The sequence below is a fragment of the Cyprinus carpio genome, chromosome B22 (genome assembly GCF_018340385.1).
Source record: "Cyprinus carpio isolate SPL01 chromosome B22, ASM1834038v1, whole genome shotgun sequence".
Lineage (NCBI taxonomy): Eukaryota > Metazoa > Chordata > Actinopteri > Cypriniformes > Cyprinidae > Cyprinus > Cyprinus carpio.
In genome coordinates, this window is record NC_056618.1 from 22,723,040 (window position 1) to 22,747,033 (window position 23,994).

The following is a 23,994-nucleotide window of genomic DNA, read 5'->3' on the forward strand; positions in this document are numbered from 1 at the left end:
GGCACTCTTGTTGAATGGCATGCGCGCACAAAGGCTCCATTCTCAGAAGTTAGCCAAAGTTGCTGTTCTGTAATGAACGAGATGTCTGCTCTCGGGAAGTCTAAAACAGTCTGATCCGTTAGAAGACACTGCGTACCGTTCCCCAACACGGCTAAGCTAGCTGTGAGCCATGAGTTCTCAAAAAACATGGACGAAAGGAAACGGTAGACATGAATAAACTTGCAGTAACAAACAATAAAACCTGAGCCTTTCTGCCACTTGTCTGTACACCTAACATTGGATGTTCAAACTCTAACATCGCAAGTTAAATAGCATGGAGGGATTGCATTGTCATCTTCAAAACTTTGCAATTGGCTTAAAGGGATAGTACACCCAAAAATTAAATTACCCCATGATTCACTCACCCTCAAGCCATCCTAGATGTATATGACTTTCTTCTTTCAGATGAATAAAATCAGAGTTTTTTTTTTTTTAATCCGGGTTCTTCTAAGCTTTATAATGGCAGTGAATGGGTGTTGAGATTTTGAAGTCCAATAAAGTGCATCCATCCATCATAAAAATACACCGCACGGCTCTGAAGCCATTCTGAAGCGAAGGGATGCATTTGTGTAAGACAAAAATCCATATTTAAGGTGGCGTTCCAGTGGATGATGTAGGCGTAGCGTAAACGCCGGTGAAAATATGCTAGTCTTGCGAGAACCAAGTTTTGTTTACAGCAAAGTAAAACCAGTCTCCTCTTGGCTTATATCAAAATCCTTTGACATTTTTCTTTACGAATCCTTGTTTTGCACTTGACCAGTGTTTTGTTTTGCTCTCTCTTCCGTGTTTCTGCATTCATCATTTCTCTACAACCTATATCCTACTGTGGCTAACCAAATAGCTTTTGGTCCCCATTGACTTCCATAGTATTTTTTATTACTATGGAAGTCAATGGAGACCAGCAACAGCATTCTTCAAAACATCTTCATTTATGTTCAATAGAAGAAACAATCTTTTTGAACAACTTGAAGGTGAAAAATTTTCATTTTTGGGCAAACTTTTCCTTTTAATAGTAGACAATGAAAGATATGCATATATATTTTTTACATTTAGAACTTTTTTTTACTATTACTACTCAAATCTTTCTTGTAATTATTAAGTTATACGCATCCTCCAACATTTGTGTGTTCATTTAGTAAGTATTTGAGCTAACCTGACAAGATAAACACATTTTAAGATATTTAAATCCAAAGTACGCACAAAAAGTGTGTATTCCATACGGGCCTACTTAACACATTCCCGCACAGCAAAGTCATCTGTAGCAACTCCAACACAAGAAGCATTAAATAAATGTGTGAATAAAGGAGGATAAAAATAAAAATAGCCGAGCTCCCATCACGGAGCCCATTTCTCTCACAGTGGCCATGCGCTGGGACGACTGAGGAGTTAATACAAAACTAATTAGCAAAAATTGACTGGTGCCAACCCCCCTCATTCCTTTTCCTGCCTCACTCCGCAGGGGGACAGCGGTAAGCCCAGAGCACAGGTGTACCGCTCACGCCGGGTCTAGATTACTGCCCACTGCCTCGGTGCTCGAAACCCTTCCCCAGGCCGCGGTTATGTCAGCGAGGAAATGGAGTGTGATGAGCTGCATTTTAAACGAATTGTCGGAAAAGAAAGAAACACAATCGTTTTTGAACCACTACAATGATGCATTAATGCACGGTTGAGACCCTACTTTGGGCGCCAACTAACGTGGTCCAAATCTGCGAGGAAAGATCGGCGTTGACAATGCACATTAAACGGATTACACGAATTTGCCTCGCAATCAGGTTTAGGAGAAATTCACCCACTAAAGGCAAGTGGCTGCGCAACAAATCATCTTACAGTATTTCCCCGTCCCAGAACCACCTGCTTCGTTTAATCCAATCACATTGCAGCAGGAAAAAAATGGTTCAAAAGGAGGTCAAATGCAATGATATTAAAACTGACTCTGCTGTATCCCATCATTGGATCCGAGCTGGTCCTTCAGCACTGGGTCCGTGCCAAAGCGGCTTTTGCACAAGATAACTTGTTGCACAATGTATTTTTATGAATGGCCGACAACCTTGTTTTTAATGAATGGTACTGTGTGAAAGAGCACAGTGGCATGGTCATTGTTGCAGTAACAGGGCCGGACGGTGGGATTTAGCAAGCAGAAAGCAGGGGAGGATGGGTGCGAGGGGGTGGGGAGGTCCCAGCCCACAATGTGTACAGCAGTAACCACAACAAAGGCTGTGGTTTATCCCACAATCGCCTTAAATAGATCCAAATTATTGTTATTCCTCAGCCTGTGGAAAGGAAGAGGAATATAAAACGGCTGTAACACAAGATGTGCCAAAAGTCAGCCTGAAGATATCAGCGGATTTGGTTACTGGCGTAAAAAAAAAAAAAGGTTCTACGAATCAACGGCTTGCTGTAGCCTTTGACCGGCTTTTGCAAAAACTTTCAGCCAGCTTCCTAGAACTTAATACGAATTTACAAAAACTTATGACTGGGCGCCTCGAGCATGCGTCATCAAAGCTAACTAGTTTTGAAAGACACACTGTACAGTAAATCTGTTTAAGAGCTCACATGGAAGTGGGTCAGACGTCTTTACAAACATTACACACGCAAACGGTTTGTTCGACGCGGCTCCGGGTCAATCAAGGTAAGTCCAGTATAAATATCTATCAGCCTGGCTAGAAATGTACACACAGGCCCAGTGGAGCGTTTGTTATCTATCTGCACCAGCGGTATCCTTCCATTGTGTAGTGAGTCTGAAAACACTGGAATGAGACACAACTACAGTTCACAACAAGTGCAATTGCATTTAGTAAACATTTATAATGACAGGAACTTCAAAGAATTCTAATTGAGTATTTCATCTTTAATGCATCTTTTTAATTTTATATGACAACACAATATCCTTTTTTCCGCATAAACTAACATATAGAAATAACATTCAGTCTTAAATGTAACATGACTACTTAAAACTGCTTAAAAGGAAACAGTCACTGGTGTAATGCTAGTCTGGGTCTCCATGGCCATTAGCCTCTTTTGGCTGGTTTAAACGCCACACCACTCTATGGCCCAAACAAAACCACCTGTTTTAACAGGAGGTCAAGGGGGCAACCCAAAACCAAAGCTTGCCCTCCGCTTGACTGGCTGCTAATGGGAGTGGATGTTTATCTAGGAGGTCAAATGCCTTGAAGATGGGGTCACGACCCTTACATCTTAAGCCGTGACCTCTCCCACGTGTGGAGTGCTCCTGTCGTAAATTAGCCACGGTTACACGTCCTCAGGCCACAGCGAACACCACATTTGTGTCTTTTTCTAGTTCTCGTGTTACCTTCTGTTAAGAGATTTATGGCATCTGACTAAAATTATGAACTGCGTGACTGCTGAGATTAGAAAATGCATAATTCTAAGAAATACTGAAAAATATTTAAAAAAAACTTATAAGTACAAACTTGAACTTTAACATATATGAAAAAGACTTTTCTATTTCTATCTTTTTTTCTATCTACTAAAGAGAATAGAAACATACTGAATAGTGCAAAAACATTGACACAATATTAAGAAATACAAACTTAACCTTGCAAATTATAAAACATATTCAAATATATTAAATATTCGTGAAAATATTGAAGAAATATTTAAAGAATTGAGAAATACAAACTTAAACTTATATATTCTATGAAAAATATAATGAACAATACTGAAAATTTTGAAATCTAAACTTACATATAAGAAAAAAGTTGAACATTACTGCACATAAATCGAAAAACAGTGATATAAACAAACTCACATAAAAATTTTGAAATACAAACGGAAAAGTCAAACTCGTAGCCTATTTATATTGTTCCTCTAGTATATCTGAGTTTCTGTTTACCTAGATTGAACTGAAACCTCTCTTCCAGCAATTTCCCCTAATATCGATAGGTAGTCGTATTATTGTCAAGATGAAGTGGGTGTGTTTGCTGGCCTGCACCCCTTTGCCCTGGCAAGACTGTGGGATAAATTTAATTACTGACTTCAGCTCCTCTCAGAAGCCCCACTTTCGCCATCTGTGTATGAGGTCAGGCTCTCTTCAGATGGCTTTTAATCAAGGGGGCTCCAGCAATGCTCCACTGCTTTAAATAAGACAGAGGATGAAACCTGATCGGCCCGAATGCAGGTCAGAGACGAGGAAAGAGAGAGAGAGACTCTTTGGAAGTCTTTCTTCCTCTTGTTCTCTCGCTGACGTCTCTTATTCACCATCGAATCAAAAAGAAATGGTAACTTCGCCGATTAGGATGTTAGCAGGACGCTCCCCCCTGAATAGGCTTTCAGAACATCAAAACTAAGGATTTCGGCAGGCCACGGGGAAACGCGTTTCAGCGACGGTGTCGTGCTTATCCTCACAAAAAGCTCAAAGGCTCTGGGCCTTTGTGTTCCCACCAAGTCAAAGTAATTCACACGCTCCCGTTTTGCAACCTGCCGTCTGCCAGATAGGCTGATTTTCCTACGCGGCGTTAAAGCTCACGTTTTATGGCTTTATCTCCGCCGTCTTCGGGTTACACAGTGTTTTCATTCTTTTATCGGCACCTCATCAAAGCGCGAGTCCGTACGGAATGCCGGGAATGGCGGAAACGCGCGCTGCCAACTCGCTCGGTGCCACAATTTGCATGCGAGAGGAAACAAATGTAATTAAGGTGCCCAGTTTGCCTTGCGAAACAAAGTGCGCTTCTCGTCTTCCAAGTGAAAGCCTGTGTTTGTGCCGCTGTCAGTGCAAGACGGATCCCCTGCCGCCTTCTGCCAATTAACAGTTGCTCCGTCAGATATTTGTGCCGGACTTTTCCGTGTTAGCTTCTTGCAGTTAGCGATTAGCATGAAAATTCACTCTCATTTACATATTCAGCTAAAAGTCTGCGTTTTTCGACATTTCTTTTGGCATAAAGGAAGCAGTGGATTTGATTTGAGTTGAATCCAACAGCTTCCTCATTGACTGTTGATGGATAGTAAACAGTAAAATCCTAAAAAGTGCAATCTATTACAATAAATTGCGTTAAACATTTTGCATTGTCATTCACATACGTTCAAAAGATTTACTCAATTCAAAACGGGACTTACCTGCATGCACAAAGTAGGCCAAGTACAGGTCGAGCTCCTTTACGGAAACTCCTATGTGATGCGGCTGCACGCACAGCCCCGGGTTCGAGCACTGCGGAGACTTAACCAGCCTTTCGCCGTCAGTACTTTCAAGCGGAATACCTTTGAATAAAATCACCATGACCAGGTCCAAGCGCCACACCTTGTCCGCCTGACGCAGGCAGTCGATTCTCCTCATCTTGCCCTTCTGGTCAGGGTTGGAGAGCACACAGCAAGGGGGCTTCTTCCCGGTGACAGTGAGCACAAAATCCTCGCGGAACTCCGGCCGGATGTCCTTGCGGAGTTTGGCCAGCAGCCGCGATGCCCACTTCTGCTTGACCTCTGGCTTCTCGCTGAGCAGCTCGTCCTTTACAGCTCGCTCCTCTTCCTTAGACATGCGCTTCTCGTGCTTCTTAAAGTATTTTCTCTTGCGGGCCTGCAAGTTGAACCAAGTGTAGGCAAACGCTCTCACATGGGGCAGCAGTGCTTCAATGAAAGGATGGAATTCATCCTGCGAAGAAGGACAAGGGAGTGGAAATTAGTCTGAATTACTTTTAGAAACATCCTTAAAAATATAAATATTAAAAATCTTTTTTTTAATAAAGCAACTGCAAAAAAAAATTAACTAGCTAAAGTACAAATTTCTCACAGCAGACACCATGAAAGCAAAACATGCACGTCTACATAAAATCCCTTTTGATTATTTTGAAAAACGGCCCTCAACAGCAGGACTGTGTCTGTGAACCGAGCAGGGCAGTGTGTGTGTGTGTGTGTGTGTGTGTGTGTGTGAAGCTCGTCTAGGACATATCTTGGCTCTCTGGCAAGAATGCTGGTCTGTAGGGGTCTGCCAGGGCCGAGAAAAAGCAACAACCGACCAGGAAAATTAGAGTGGCTATTTTTATCTGTTCTCCATAAAAATGCACACACAATTCCAAAAAACCGAGCTACTTCATTCGCTATCAACGAGGAGTGTGTTGTTTTCACACAGGAGTGTGTGCCGGGCAGATTGTGCCGGCTTTTGGGATCCCTTCACCTGCCGCTGGTACACAACCTGGCAGAAAATCCATTTTTAAAATATAATGACAAAAAGATTACGACATTAAAGCGTATTTTTGTATGTGGTCAAAACTTCTTCTTTCAGTGGATACATTCATGCAGGGATTTGTTTTTTGTTTTGTTTTTTTTATCTACAATATAATTTAATATAAACATAATATTACTGTATAACCAGAAATGTGGTTATTTAGGAAAGCTGCATAATGCATTAAAAGGATTTTGTTATTATACAAACTGCAAGCATTTTTAATATTGTACATGTGCTTGATTATCAAAATAATAAATACATGCTTTTCTGTATTTGTAGGCTTGCATGTCCATTTCTTTATTGCCTTAAAAAAACAATACGCAATAATAACTGGGCAAATAAATAACGTGCATTTCTAATATGAAATAATTTGGGATTTTACGCAGAAAATAACTCCGGGTTTTTATTACATCGAGAGAATAATGGCAGACTGCCAATCACTAGAATAACATTTCCACAAACAGCAATAGCCCTGCATCGTGTCCCAAAACCAAGCGTGCGAGAGCACGAGAGGCCTGCCAGCAAGCAAGCAAAGTGCACTATGTGTTGAGCGCAGATTTCATTTGAATAAGCTCAGATATAAATACAATGTGCTGGGCCTCGGACCAGTGCCTTTAGAAATTTAACAATTAATTCGGCGTAATTTAGGAACGTTAATTAAATTAATTTCTCAGGCCAATTTCAAGCACTGCTGATAATGTTCGTTTCGTAATTAAAAATAATCACAACATGCCATCGAGCAAAAATAAATAAATATTTATTACAAAAAAAAAGTTTTAATAATGATGGAGGTTTATGACTGAAATAAATGCAATGTTTGTGTAAGATTTCTGCATGTTATCTTATTAATCACAGCAACAACAGACTTCATATAGATACATATTGCCATATCCCTTTTGTTAAACCACAGGAAATCAAGGATTTGTATAAGCATATATCATTATTATAGTGTGCGGTGTGTATGTGTCTCCTGTGAGAACGTATATGTTTAATCATATTGTTTCCTTCCTGTCTTGTTCAAGAATCAAACTCTCTTGCCCCCAAGGCATAAAAACTGTATTGTTTCATCCTGCATTTAAAAGAATTAATGAATTCCCTTATCTTCCTTCACTGACTCTCCAAGTAACTTAATCCAAAGTCTGTGAAATATTGTTCCTCAGTTACTGATATCATCTATTGCTGTGGCTTTTTATACATGTATATCATGTGCTTTTATAAAAAAAAAAAAAAAGGAACTGTTGCAGACTTGTCTACACTCAGACTTCTTGTAAAATTGCTTGGAGAAAAGAAATCAATATAGAAAATCTCCAGACGAGAATCGAGCTCTCTACTGTAAAATCATGATGTTAACTTTCAGCAGTTTCCTAAGCAAATCAACCGACTGCTAGAATTATTTGGCGGATGATACACAACACAGCGTAATTTAACATGCAAATTATAATTACGAGGACATCCAGAAAGCTTGTTTTCCTCTTTTGTTATAATTCTAGCAATTCATGAAAAGCAAATTCTACACGCTCGTAGCGGCGGAACAAACAGCTCTTCGCATTTTGGAGCGTGCCTGAGTGTCAATATAGGGTCTGGTTAGCATGTCTGGTTTTTCCAGACTCCTGAAGTGTTTCAAGCTGAACCTCGCTGTCCTATAGGAAGGCCTCAGCAGGGAACAATAGTGCCTCGTGTCCAAAAGAGTTTTAACACATACAAAAATATTACGAAAAATAGATCATGGGAAAGCACAGTTTACATAATATCCCGTTAACACACTGAAAGGTGTTCAATAACTAATGCAAGACAAATGTATGTTTTTTTTTGTTTTTTTTTACTAAAATATGTGAACGATTTGAAAATGTGTTATTTGGATTTTAAGGTTTTTAATATAAAATGAAAGCAGTATACAGACGTGATTTTTGGCACTCTGAAGACTATTCGAGTCCTTAAATACAACACACACACACACACACACACACACACAGAGAAAATAGACCTCATACTGCCTTAACACCGCAACACAGAGGAAATCAATTGCCCGTCTCAATTATCTTCAATGCAACTATTTTTTTTTAGATGTTTAATAATATTACTGTCAAATTACTAATTTAAAAGAAAGAAAACAATGCTCATGTTTGTTTTATTGCAACATTTTAAGCTGTTTTTCACAGAGTGCATTATTGCTCTAAATTCAGAACATCACTTATATAAAGAGTATCACTTATTTTTAATAAGTACTGTTTTTTAGCATTAAATATAGGTACTCAAGTAAATGAAATATGTTAGATATATATAAGTTCTTATGTATTACATTTACTGTGATTGATAAATTATCAAAAGCTTCCCCATGGTTTTGCATGGATGTAACAAAAAGAAATAGTTATAAAACAACTTTTGCGATCGTATTCAAGTCGTACTTCATCAAATCAATGAAAAGACGACTTAAAAGTTAGAGAACTTTCTCAGCTTGTCTTTCTCCACACATTACACATACTTTGTCTTTTTTTCGCACGAATCCTTTCCAGTATCTCCAAACAGACTGTAACTAACACGGTTAAAAGAACGTCCCTATAGGCGACACAATACTGAGGCCTTCTCCTTTGTTTTGAGAATTCAATAAAACACATTTAACCAAACAGTTTAAAATCACATCAAGACTATAACGCTACAGCTTTTCCAGACCTGTCACCTCACTTCACCTGCCACCACGAGTCACACAATGATTGTTTTTTTTTTTAACTCCTTTAACCCTCTAAGTTGCTGCAACTTTAGTTTTATTCTGTGTTAATTACAAAAGTATGATAAACAACAAATAACACTGTGCATATATATATATATATATATATATATATATATATAACACCACATTATAAACTAGGCTATCAAGCATGACAGCATCAAATCTAACAGTCTTAATTTTTAAACTTACTCAACTTATCAATATTTAGAACTGCTGCTAAATATCAGAAATATAGAGGCATTGGAGCTTTCAAAAATATGAATCAAAGAGTTTCTGCTGCCTTGAAGAAAAAGTCTCATGTAAGCAGCAGAAAAGCTTTTTATTGCCGGCAGCTGGTTCGAACTAAAGTTAACACAGAAAACGGCATAGTTGTTTTGATATTTAATAACAAAATGCACCCAAATAAGACTATTGTGATCTCAAATATGTGTTTAAAGGTGATGTTTTAAACTTCAAACTTAAAACAGCTTGGTGTCATAGTAGTCATGCAAAGAGTTTTTATTTTGTATTTCACGAGTTGTCCTGCTTTAAAGAACCCAGAGTGCTGTGAAAAACCTACATTGAGAACACTTTAATATTTAAATAACCATAAAGCAACCTAATTAGGAAAGATTTCTTTTCCGAATCGTTAAAGAACTTTATTTTAAAGAGTGCAACCGGATCGATGTGCATAACGTTGACTCGGTGTAACGTTTTCTTTCATGCACAGCGCTTAACTTGCTAAATATCAGCGTCCGTGCCCATGCAAAAAGCGTCTGGAATAAAATACAACTGTAGATAAATGTGCACAAGAAACATTAATGTGTGTAAGGTGGGCGCCATCCGCCATGTGGTAGTTCAGTTGGCTCTGTCAGAGCAGAAATGCCTTAGTGCACGCTAAGTTACTTGTCTTATGCAAAGGTTAGTCCCTATCCGCGCTGTCCCGGCCAAAGACACCGCTTAAACGCAACAAACAGAGTTAATAATAAACGAAAATGTCACTTACCTGTGTTAGGCATAGCGGAGAATACATATCTGTCGGTTTTAACTCTTGAATTGGCGATGTATATGTTGTGTGTGTGCGTGTGTGTGATTGAGTGAGGGTGTGTATGTGTGAATGTATGGGGTGTGTATGTATATGTGTGTATGAAAAGAGAAAAAAAGAGAGACAGAGAAGAAGGGAGAGAGGGAAAATAAAGCCTTGCTTCTTGCTTTCACATTTCCAACTCTGCGAAGTGCGCGCGACGCTTCAGCGCTCCATAGAGCTGAACTTTAACCCCGCCTCGAGTTACACACATCTACTGTACTGTACTGTTAAAGCAGTATATCCAAACTTTCGGCATTATCATCAAGCGCAGCCTTAGAGAAAAGTCCCGACGACGGATGGATGGAAGTACGCGGAGATTTCACAGAGCCATGAGTGAAACAGTGCTGATGAAGCGCCGAGAGGAGCGATTATTTCATCTTGCGGTCATCTGAATAGAAAAAACGATAGAAAAAGTCGTCCGGATGCGTTACAAAACTCGCGTTTGATTCATTCCTCTCCGCGCAGAGCCGCGCTCTTGCATCCGCCGAGAGGCATGTGGCGGTGCGAAGCAAAACTGAGGCGGATTTACGAGCAGCGAGCAGGGCTCGGCATTGCTTAGGAAGATTGCAATATCCTTAAAAACCCCCTGTTGCAAAAGCTGCCACTTGTGTCGTGGTTAGTTTCGACCTGAGAGAGAGGGAGAGAGAGAGAGGCAGAGGAAAAAAGTGAAGCAAGCGCACGACTCGAGTCCGCTGAGATGAAGCTCCCGTTCAAACTCTTGGGCTCTTCCATCAGCACAGCGCCCTCAGTATCGGCACTAGAGCCATGCACATGCGGGACAAGGGAAATGTTCACTCCCAATGCCGTTGCGCTTAGTGTACACCAAGTATAGTAACGCAGAAAGTGTGATAATGAATTTAACTTGCGTCTTTTAGCGTGCAGTTGATATGCTATAGACCGAATTTTGAGGATTTTCTTCTCATTTTATTTTTAACAAAAAAATAAAGGAGTAGGCTACTTTTGAGAAATAGACGTTTGGGAAAACAAGACGTTCGTATTGCATTCACTGCTTTCAGTAGGCTAGTGTGTTGTCAAATGATAGGCTACAATAATGTCAGATTTTACAAATCAGAAATAGCCTATACATTTAATGTAGCTCTTGCAAAAGGTCCGTTTAGAAACAGCATAAGTGCAACTGCTTCTAAATGCACAATCAATTAAAATACTAAATCAAATGTGGTAATATTTAATAATCAAACAAAACAAAACAAAAACACACTGAAATGCAAAATGCATGTCAACAACCAATCAGCTGATTTAAAGTTCACGAGCGTTAATTAGGCTAGCTACAACATAACACAACAATGCTTGCTCCATTTCGAGAAAGTACGCCAGATTCATATTTACAGCTAATTATTTTACGCCTAACTAAAAGAACCAGTTCAAAAGAGTCAACCGCCTGGGAACCGAACAATCCTGGTCACGCCGTATGCAGTTGATTCACTAAAAGAATCGATTCAAAAGAGTCATTCGTGTGAGAATCGGACTACACTTTTTGCGTTTTGTGTTTAAAATTCAGTAAAAAGATTGTCATTCATTTGGTAATCGGACTACACCGCTCGCGCTATGTTTTAAATCCACTAAAAGAAACAGACTGCAATGCACGTTCGAAAACATTTAACGGCATCGAACGTCATTAAATAAAAGCGTTGCGCTACGAATTATCGAGGGATAAATAGCTTATAACTCAACAAAAGCGTTCTTTCCAATAGCAAGACAAATGAATGCTTGTTTTTGTCCTTTATGCTCACGTAGCCTATGTCTATCCAAACCCAAGAATTTTTATGCAGTATAGCATTTCTTTCCTCATGTGTTCAACATTGTTTTAGTATATTATGAAACGGCCAAGGACCAGTGTTTTCAGTATCATCTTTCATTTCTGTGAGGCCCATCTTGAAAGTATTTCAGACTGATGTGCGGCTGACATGTTCCTTAACAACATATGCCTATTAATATTTATTTCTGTGATTCTGATATTTAATAGAGCCCATGAAATAGACCACACAATGAAATTGGTAATGTTTTGTCCCAAAAAAACCTCCACCTGAATAACCTCTGTAATTTAAAAGTAAGAAATGGACACTGGACACTGATGGATAGGAAAGCAACTGCCAAATGCAATGTTATGTTTCTAATCACGTGTACCGAACGTGCAAACATTAATAAGCAAACCTAGTTCATGTGGGTAATTAGTTTAGTTGGCACTCAACAGCGTTTTATTATTAACCAACTCTCGGCTGTAAGTCCATCGGGCGCCCCCTAGAAAACGTGCAAGCTTCGTTTCAGTGCACACAGAAAAGTGCTTTCCAGAAACACAGGATGATATTTTAAATGAAACAGCAGTCTGTTGGGGAGAAAATAAACACTAGGATATACTCCATAAACTCAAGCATTTGAGGAGCATCAAAATTAGTGCGAGAGTCGGGAAGAAAAAAAGAAGAAAAAAAACACCAAGTTGAGATTCTAGATAGCTGATGAATAACAAAACACTGGGAAAGTGTTTTTTTTTTTTTTTTTTATAGGAAACTGGATATTAATTATGCTCACAACTCACAGTCACACTAACTTGCTGCAGGTGCACGTCAGTCCCTCTGGTGTTTTCGTGAGCTACTCTGTGATTGGGCAAAACAGTGAAATTCAAAGCTCGAGACGTCGCTATTGGGCGAGTTTCACGCGCATGTGACAGCAACCACTCCTGCACGCCGCAAGACAAACTCCCTCAGACACTCGGTTTGTCGGTAAACAACCTCACGGAAACACAAATAAATTAGACTGGGAATAGAGAGAGCGCTCATCTTCATGATATCAGACGTCCGTTTTGTTTTGACAGCCTGACGGGAACGCAAAAGCTCAAAATGCGCGGTCTTTCAGACCTGGCGTTGAAATGTGTCACCTCAAACTTTATGACGTAGCCTACTATAAAACAGACGCATTTTGATTGCTATATAATAATGGAAATAAAAGCAATTATTTTGTATTTGGTATTTCCAAATATCTTACATTGGCTTGTCCTTGAGCAAAAAGGAACATTAATTAGGCTACCACATTAATTTTATTAGGCTCCTGTCAGCCTTATGCTATCCAACAGCTTATATGAGATATAATTTTCTTAAATTTAGGCTAACTTGAGATGGCACAATCAATTTTATTAACACATAAATAGGCTATCATCTTTGATAGAATAGTTCAATTATGTAAAGAAATTTGCTTTATAAATTTGTTTTGTTGAAATGCACCCAGTTCTTAGATTATTCCTTCATAAACATACACACACAGTAGGCTAGTTTTTATAGTAAAGCAGAAGAGAAAAATAGCTTTTGTCGATCTCAAAACACAAAAACGTTCTTTTCCATTCCTGGATTTTTGACAGGTGACCAGGTGTGCACTTTGACTTGGTCTACAGCACGAAAGGTGAAATCGATTACGCAGCTCGCTCTCGTTTAACTCCGCAAACGTAGTAATCTGAATGGGAACTTTACTATTGAACGGTAACAGGTTCTGGACTTCTCGCTTGTCAAGTCTTGAAACGGGAGTCGCGTGGCATCGTTCATTTTTCCACATCAACTGCGTGTCGACACATCAGTCACCTGTATTCATGCAAGCCTTTACAAGACTTAAAAGCAGCCTAGAAAAAATTGGATATCAATTATTAAAACATTATGATTTTTACTTTGGAATGTCATCAGAAATGCGAAATTAAATGTATTTTAATAAACATAGGATATTATTTGACTTGTGGCGCTTCTTCAAATGCCTATACTAAGGCCTAAAAAAGTGCTGAGGACTGAATTCAAAACTCCCGTCAAAGATTTTTAAATATTTACAATTACAGATAAGTGCCTGTAAGTCGTTTAATTTACGTCTAGGCACTGATTTCAGCACTGATTGGCTGAACAGCGCCTATAGGCCTGATGACGCACTGTACATTGACGAAGTTCGCGGGAAGAAAAATATCAAACAACAAAAAAAAAAAGCTATTTAGGATGTATTTTTCTAGAATGACCAATAAATATTTTAACAGATATTTACATGACAATATAAACTTTGAAAAAGTTAAAATCAATGCCATTGTACGTGCTTATCTTGACCCTGGTATTTTAGACTTGATTTAGCTTAAACATGCATTAATTACAACATTTATGCAGACTCTAGTCTAGACTATAGGCCTAATTTAAATCGTGGTATTATAAAATAAAAACGTTATTAAAAATCAAATATAGGCTACTGTATAGTGTGTTGTCTAACACAACAATTAATGAACTTAAACTTACACCGTTTATTCAGGATTTCGCCTTTATGAAGCAAGACGAATGTTATCAAGCGAACAATCTCGGATAAAATGAAATCAAAATCATTACATTTATGATAAAAATCTAAAATAATCACATAATTTTGTCTCGTCTAATTGTGGCAGACATTAGAGACGCCTTTATAGTATTTTCTGCCAAGTTCTAGAAGGCACTGAATGCCAAGGCAACTGTGCCAAGGCTTTTGGAGGCAGAGTGGCAAAGACGAGGCAAAAACTGCAGTGTGTAAAGGACAACGGAGCGAACTACAGGGACTGAACTCTTCGAAACAAATTATAATTTGGGTTTTATTGTGCATTTTCAGCTCGTTTTTAAATGTGGCAGAAGTCACGGGACCAAATCAGGTAAGGCATTGAATGGAGTTTCTCCCTAACTAGTGAGGTGGACGTGAGTACAAATCACTTTTTAAAAAAAAATATTAGCACAAAAGAAAGAAAAACTTCAATAGGCTACATCTGCAAGGTTTTATTTGAGAATCCGTTCGGGATTTAAGCACATCGCTGCAGGACGAGTCCGCGTGTGTAAATCTATCAGTGTGTGTGTGTGTGTGTGTGTGTGTGTGTGGAGGGAAAAAAAAGTTTCACTGAACATGTCGATAGTCTTCAGGGGTAAAAAAGGCATAAAACTCAGCGTTAGATCGCCATCTAATGAAAAACTATCCTCAATGTGACTAAACCGTATTGTATAAGAAGTGAATAAAAATGAAGCAAGTTGGTTAATGTTGTTTATCACTTTAAGAGGAGCCCATAAAAATAACAATTAAGCAAGCATTTTTTTTGTTAAATAAATCACTTCAACATTTAGGCATCTGCGAGAACTTGAACTGATGATTTCTTTAGTATACTAGCACTTATAAATTCGCTTGAATGACAATTTCCATTGAATTAAAAAAAAAACGAGATTTTTTAATATTACGCGAGAATAAATGAAACTTTTTTTCTTATAAGGAAAATTATTTTTAATTATAAAAAATATATAGGCTATATATAAAAAAACATATTCGGAGAGTGGCAACATTGCTTTTAAAAACGTATTCTCATGCAGTTCTCATGATAAAGCACGTATCTTAATTTATATGCGAATAAATTAAAGCAGCAACTGGAAATATTGACCTTTTTTAATGATTGAAGTTTGCATAAAGGCGTTCTTGTCAAATTCACCCGTTCTGTTTATGCAGGCTGTTCCAGCTCAGATCACACTCTAAAAAAAAAAAAATAAAATAAAAAAAATAAAGAAACACCTTAAACATACATACAATGCGGCAAAGAAAGAAACACGAAGCCATTAAGAGATCAATTATTGATGTGAAAAAAACGGACGCTTTCACTGTAATCGTGTCTAATAACTAATTAAAAGCCATACAAAGAAAAAAGAAAGTTTTTGAAAAGGTGACTGAAAAAATAACATCTCATGAGCAGAACTAATTAAAATGTCAAATAAACCCAAATGTGAAAACATTACTTAAAATGAAGTAAAAAATTATATTAACAACAACATTATTAAACAGTACGATTATTTTTATTATTATAATAAAGATTCATAAACGTATTACCTCATGCATATAATCCCAAAACATAGTGTTTTGTTAATAGTGTCATACAAATAATTAAGGATTTCATTATTATTATAATAGCACTTTATTAAAATCATTAATAACATAAATAATAAAAAATAATATACATAATCGACTCAATGCTCATCATAAATCATTAATTTAGCCCGAAGTCTTTCCTCATTCTAACCGGTCAGCCATCAAATGTAGGTAGAGACTCCACCTAGAGGCTGCAGTCTGAACTGACACGACACGTCTTGCACCTTCAACAAGATTATATATTAATATAGTATGTAATTCAATATATATAGAGAGAGAGAGAGAGATTATATAAATTCAAATTATAAGGGGATATGCAATTTAAGATGACAAATACTCTGCATAAGTTAGTTTTTAATAATAAATAAGTTACATTTTGTGTGGTGAAGCATTAATAAATGTAGAAAAAGTCAATAATTCTGGATTATTTGTAACAGAACTACTGTATTATTTTGTACGGTTATTTATGAGAATACATAGTCAATCTTTCAATTAAGCTACGTTCAACGATGGTGTGCAAAATATACATTATATTCAGTTTTAGTACTACGCTACTATATTTCAGTATGACAAGTTAATGCTGCTTAATGATTTTTCTGAATGAACTGGAGATGTGTAACTAATTCACCTTTTTTCCTGCATTCCATTAAAAGCCACAAGAGGGTGATCTTTCTATACAGAAGCCCAGTTCAGCAAGAGTGCTTTGTCCATCAGTGTTGTAAAATATCACATGCACTGCAATAAAGAAAAGCTGGAAATGAAGACAGATTTGATTCTTCATTATTTAAACCAAGACAAAGTGATTTTCGATTGAAAGATGCATGTTTGGGAATGATAAACGCGGTCCTGTCCAGGTGGCAATGTAAATACCACTCATGCACGGGAGTCCCACGCTCAAACGGCACACACCTGGAGGGGCAGGGGTTTTGCGGGATGGGGGCAGAGGAGGGGATCCGGGGCTACAGTTCTGCTCAGGCAGCCGGAGGGTAATAACATTATCCAGAGCCATAGCAGCTTGCCTTCGGGGCCTTATGAATAAACAACAAGAAACACGACAGAGGATCTCCTTACTCTACCTCTATTGTGCTTTTAAATAGGCCCAAGCTTTAATACACTGAAAAACGACAGGTGACTTTTGAAGGGAGGCCGAAACGTTTATAAAATGACTGCAGTGTATTTTAAAGGTATATTCCAGGTTTAGTAGTTCATGCATAATGGTCATTACTTTTTTAACATCTGGGTTATAGAGACACTTATAATGCAAATGAATACTCACCGTTTCAAGATGCACAAGATGTAAACGGTAAGTGTTTATGATGTTAGAATAAAATATAAATCACTTATAGCTCATATTGATTTCTTTCAAAAATTGAGTTGATTGAAAAAAAAATCTGTTATAGTGAGGCACTATTTCAATAGTATAGCCACAAGATGCAAACACTGTAAAGCCTAAAACAACTGTTAAACAGCTTTACTGCTTAAATAATACAGAAGAGTTTTAGTAAAGTAGTTTTATGAAATAAGATTCATATTCTGCTTTTAACCCCTCAAAAAAAGATACATACTTCAATTCCCAATTCAATCAAATAAAACTAATTTAAATAAAAAAAAACAAAGATTACAGGAAAATACTATTTCAGATTTTCACTTCAAAATGTTACATGCCATTTCTTTGTAATTTTGTATATTTGATAGCAATATCTGAGTAAAAATAGTTTCTACACCATTTTTTTTTTCAATGTAACCTCCACTTTTGCCTCTTTTTAATGAAAACAAAGAACGGAATACATTTTCTGTAGTTATCAACATTGTGTTATGTTAGTATTATTTCTGTACTTTTTATTAGCATTTTGACATTTTATTTAAATTTTAGTATGCATTTTGGAATTTTGTGCAGTCATTTTTATTAGCTTAATATTAATTGCTACTATTACTAATAGCTTTAGTAATTTAATATTAGTTGAGCTTTTTTTAAATTCAGTTTTAGTTTAAGTAATTTTAGTACTTTCAGTTACCTTTCAAACTTTAAGTTTAATTTTTCATCTAATAATTTTCTCATGTTTATTTTTGTTAAGATTTGGTAATTGTTTGTGAAATTTACCAGCAATATTTGAGTGAAAATTGTTTCTACACCAAATTATTATTATTATTATTATTTTTTAAGAAAACAGGACAGAAGTTTAGTGTTATTTTTATACTAATATATTATTTGTTAGCATTTCAAACTTTTATTTTTATGTTCAGTTTTCATTTTAATTTTAGTGTATGTTTTAGAAAATTATGTGCTTTTGTCATTTTTATTAGCTTTAATTTTTAATTTGCTTAGCTTTATTTTTAATTCGGTTTTAGTTTTAGTAGTTTTAGTACTGCAACTTACAGTTAGCTGTCAACTTTTACATTTTTCTTTTAAGCTTTTAAGCTTAATTGTTCATCTAATAATTTTATTTTACATTTATTTTTGTTATGATTTTCAATTTTTAAATTGTTTTAGTTATCAATAACAACACTGCATTCAATAAATGCACTCATTAACTTGCAACGAGCCTGGAATGTTCCTTTAAAATCTCATAAATCATTCAAATAAACCCGTTTTCTGCATTTTTCGACCTGTCCAAATTCAGAATCAGCATTTTATAGTTTAATCAGCATTGAGAGAATGTCGTGTGTGTGTTTGTGTGTGTAAGGGTGAGACGGGGTGGGGGAGGAGTGCTGGTGCTGGTTTGGAAGCAGTGGGCTCCACCTGCTGCCACTGAGATGCCAGCGCTGGAATACGGCCAGGATTGGCCCACAGTATAACCCCCCTCACACACACACACACATGCGTGAGATGTGTGAGTCAGGCCTGCACGGCGCTCTCTCTTCATTCACAAACACAAAGCTAACAGGCACTACTCCGTTCGCATTCGCTGCGTGTTGTTTGATAAATAAAGTGAGCTTTTTTTTCCCAAGCACCACAAATACTGTGAACAATAGGAGTGATGTGGTGTTTAAAGGCCTGTTTTCACTCAGACAGATTGGGTGTAGATTAATGAAGAGCGGTGCTTTACGCCGGTTCTAATGAGTGCGGTGCGCTGAAGACAGAGGCCTTGATAAGACGAGAGGCAGTTGTGAGAATAAAGAGGAGTGAAAGGAGACAGATGGGCCTCACGACGGTGTGAGGAGACAGGAAACACACACATGAGGAGTCATGAAGAGTAACTCAATGACTGTGTATGTGTGTATACAGCCATCTTCTGTAAAGCCGCAAAGGGTTTATGATTAATTAGTAATACTAATAAAAAGTCCTTATTTTTGCTTGCAGATATGGTCGACATTAGAAGCAAATGATGTAAATGTTGTTCATTTTATCAATTTAATCAGTAAACTCTGACATCTTTCAAAAGCACTAAATGGTTATCAAGGTTCATGTGACTTTGACTAATGAATTTCCAAAACTTATAAGTTTTTTGTTTGTTTGTATATAAACTATACTTAAAAAGTGCAATTTCTCACCAATTACACAATACTGTTTAGTAAAGTAAGAAATAATAAAATAGTAAAAAAAGGGAATATTTTTTAATTGATCAAGTGACAGTGAGCACATTTAAAATGTTAGAAAGATTTCTATTTCAAATAAACAAGATATTATTTTGAACTTTATATTTAAAAATTTATATATATATATATTTATATATATATATATATATATATATATATATATATATATATATGATAGCTGTACATAACAAAATATATATTCAATACATAATTTAACATTCTCTAGCTAAAACATTCTCTAACTAATATAAATTATTTATTTTTTATTTATTTTTCCATAAATGTGGGAACCATGAATTGCCCACCATTTTCACAGAAACATTAAAAAGTCTGTATTTAATATCAAAGTTAATAACTGTGTGTCTTTTTAAGATTCATTAATTTGCCATATTCCGTGACATTTCCAGGTTTCTATGACCATGGAAATCTGCGTTTTATTGTTTTCATCCATCTACTGTGCAACAAAATTGTTTCAATTATTTAATTCGAGGCATGCAAAATTCTCAACAAATAAAACAAAATTAAATAAAAACAAGTTAACAATATTGACATTTTCAGCCATAAAAAAAAAAAAAAAAATCTGTATAAAATCTGTGCATCCCTAAACTGAATATGTGGGAATTCCAAAAAAAAAAAAAATCAGTTCTAAGAAATCATGCCACACATGTCCGCTAATGTCCAGAACTCACGGAGAGCCTTTCTTAAAAACAAGCCTCCAGGCAAGTACGGCCCATATGCAAGCTGTTGCAATAGCCAGGCATATGCTGGGTATATATAACACGTTTTCACCCTCCCCCTCATTCCTTCTGTTTGATCGCGGCGCAGACCGCCAGGAGCACACCAGACCGCATGCTCACTGTTCATCGCATACGTGCGTTCATTCAGCACAGATACGGGCGCATAAAGGACATGAACATCAATGAAGAGAGTCACAGTGAGAATGCAAAAGCATCAGGCGCACACACAAACAGCCTCACGTACACAGACAAACAGATGTGCGATGCAACCTACCCACCCTAAACACTTTAAAAAACACTACGAGACACCTGACAGCTGTTCCAGGCTGGAGGAAAAAAAAATGGAGAGGGAACGTTTTGCAGCTCGGAGCACACAGCTGGATATGGAAACAAGTCCCTCTCCCAACATACACACGCTCGGCTCTCAGCATGCAGGAACCGACAGGTGACGGAGATGAAAATTAACTACAAGGATGATCCCAAGCGAGTTTCCTTATAACGCCATTGAAAATCCTTCAGTATAGGCGGACTCTAATAATCACGGTATAGTGAAGTGTAGAATTGGATTACTGAAATTTTTCTTCAATAACTTCCTGTCTTTCTCCTTTATATTGGTCTAATAAGGAGGCAAAAGTGAGCCGCATAAAAAATTCAATGATCACGCAACTAGTGCATTATCACAATAGGCATTCATGTATATGATCAGAAGGCAAAGGGAATTCTCATATTACGCCACTGTAAATCCTTCCACACAAGCAGATTCTGTTGATCACAGTAGCATTAAGAGTAGACATGGATTACATCAGTTCAAAACTGACCTCTATATTCGATAATTTCCTTTATATCAGTCTAATAAACAGTCAAAAGTGGGAAAACGCAACATCAATGATGTGAGAACGTTCTAACTTTCTACTACACTCCCAGGTTAAAGGGATAGTTCACCCAAAAATGACAATTCTGTCATTAATTAGTCACCCTCATGTTGTTCCAAACCCATTAGACCTTTGTTCATCTTCGGAACACAAATTAAGATATTTTTGATGAAATCCGAGAGCTTTCTGACCCTCCATAGACAGCAACGCAACTGACATGTCCAAGGCCCAGAAAGGTAGTAAGGACATCATTAAAATAGTCCATGTGACATCAGTGGTTCAACTGTAGTGTTATGAAGCTACAAGAATACTTTTTGTGTGCAAAGAAAACAAAAATAGCAGCGTTCTGATGTAGAGCCTGGATGCACAGTACCTTGTTTACAAGCAAGACGATGCACAGTGTACATATAACAGTCTTCAACAAACATGAATAAAGACACAGACAGAAAGAATTACAATCAATTTTTTTTTTTTTGCCAGCCTTACTTATTCGATACAGAATAGACAGACAATGAACATGGAAGAGAATAAATTGTTGAATAAAGTCATTATTTTTGTTTTATTTGCACAAAAACAAAATTATACTTGTAGCTTCATAAAATTATGTTTGAACCACTGATGGACTATTTTAATGATGTCCTCACTACCTTTCTGGGCCTTGAGTTGCAGGGTCAGAAAGCTCTCAGATTTCATCAGAAATATCTTAATTTGTGTTCCGAAGATAAACGAATGTCGTACAGGTTTGGAATGACATGAGGGTGAACAATTAATGACAGATTTTTTTTTGGAGGGGGTTGAACTGTCCCTTTAAGCCATAGATGGAACACCACTAAGGTTCCATCTGACATTTGTCATGGGTTTCGTGATAATGGAGATGGAATGTAAATGCACAATTTACTCGATTAAAAGAACATGAAAATCTGACTAAATCTCCTATGAGAACTTGCAGTGTTATCATCAAGAACACAACGCTGCAGACAACAGATAAATGCAGTTATTATCGCTGTTTGTGGAGTAACTATTTTTACTCTGCTTTTTAAAAATGCCAGGTAACCGATGTTTCGAATGCGTTTGGCCAATCAGCATACACTGCATCACTGATAGTTCCTATAGAACTGTTTTAGACTCTACTCTGAAGTAGGAGGTAAATTAGTTACCCCAAACGGAGTACCTAAAACTAATTACGTTCCTGCATTGCAAACTCACCAAAAAGCAGGAAATTCCAATAGTTCTATAGGAACTATGAAAAGGTTCCTCTGGTGCGTAAGCGCCCATTTAGATATCGCACATGAATACGAATGGTTGCTTTGATACGACTGGACTTTCACATTGTATTTGTATCGTTCTTGTAAAGCACCAAAAGAGGAAAAAACGTAACAAATGATGTGAGAATGACCTAACTTTCAACTTGACTCCCAGCTTAAGCTGTAGACACGGCGCCAATGAGATGCCGTCCATCATCTCGATAAGGCGCATGAAAAGACTCCTCAGTCAATGATTTTCGAGAGTAACGCAGCTGATGCGCGATCATTAGGCTTTCATGTGTACGATCAGAGGTGTGTGGCAGTGCCAGGCCTATTGTGCCCATCTGCGGCAGACAGAGACAGACAGGCCGTTCGGGGGCCTCTCCTGCGGTGTGACTAACTCATGACGACAGTGCCAGGGATGAAGAGGGCCCCGACCCTGCCAAGGGAACCACCGCTGCTTGCCTCCACTCAAGGCCGCCTTTGTTGTGGCTTCACTATCTTCCCACAACATACGCTTCTATCAAACCCACACTGGCAATATCCTACTGAAAAAAAGAGAAACGTGAAATCCGCTTTTCGCAGCTATGTGTGTAATGTCTTCATTTACCATGTGGATCTGTCTATCTCTATTTACTGAAGGAGAGGGATTTATTTCTGTTTGATATGAGTGCTTCATACTGTAATGTACTAATACGGTGAGAGAAGGAAATGGGTGAAAAGGGATAGGGATGTTACATGGTGGGGAGCACCACATTTTAAAGGATTGAGTCTGAAAATTGAGAAGAAAAAAAACACTAAACCTGTTTGCTATGTGTGACGTAAAGAAAAATAAATTATATATAAATAAAGAATTGTGTTTGTGTGTTTTACAATTCAAGCCTTTATTTTTTGTTTAAGGTGTGCATGTGGGGGGGGGGGGGAACACAAAATTATAATGTGTAGATACATATAAAAAATTTAACTGCATAAATACATATAAAAAACAAAACTCCAAAAAATTATTTTAAAAACAAATTTCTTAAAAATTTGGTTTATAATGATGCATTTTAATAAGTAATTAAAAAAGAATAAATTAAATTAATACTATTGGAAATCATATTGATTATCAGTATATATTGCCCATATGTTTATGTTATAGCTGATGAGATGTATATCAATCTCTTATTTGACAAGTTAAAAAAAGACCTCAAATAAGCACAAAGCTAAAAGAAATAAGCTTAAACAAAACTACAATTATTACAATTATATCCATTATTAAATTCTACTACTTCACTTATTGTAATTCTTATGTCTTATTTTATATATTATAATTATTATGAAGTTAAACAAAAACATACAAAAAGAAATTAAAACAAACATTTAAAATTGTTATTCCATTCCTAAAAATGTGCTAGAAAGGCTTTGACTTCTGTTTTAGTGCAATGTCTCCCTCTACTGGTCAATCATAGTAATAGCATTAAAATGGTGCAATTGAATTTGACTAATAATATTTTCTTAAGGCTACCAAAACACATAGTTTTTGTGCAAAAGAAAAAAGTTATTAAATGTCAATATTAAACTACAACAAGCTTTCCAATATACTCGCTCTACTTTTTTTTTTTTTTTGTAGCTATCCTTCAAACTATTCCTTAGGCCAAGACAGGATTGTGTGGCTTTCAGAATAAATCCCATAGATTACACTCCCAGCAACCGCTT

At 37.0% G+C, this 23,994-nt stretch overlaps 1 protein-coding gene across 7 annotated transcripts in view; it reads right to left on the bottom strand.

The window, feature by feature from the left end:
* nfia (nuclear factor I/A) overlaps nucleotides 1-23,994 on the bottom strand; it is a 159,667-nt gene that overhangs the window by 117,451 nt on the left and 18,222 nt on the right. For 5 of the 7 annotated variants that reach the window (XM_042749215.1, XM_042749214.1, XM_042749216.1 and 2 more), the window contains exon 2: nucleotides 5,113-5,641. In XM_042749215.1, coding sequence (XP_042605149.1) covers nucleotides 5,113-5,641 — 529 coding nt within the window. Of the gene's footprint in view, nucleotides 1-5,112; nucleotides 5,642-9,927; nucleotides 10,795-23,994 lie in introns of those variants that run through there. The other 2 variants (XM_042749217.1, XM_042749220.1) reach the window with 2 other exon arrangements.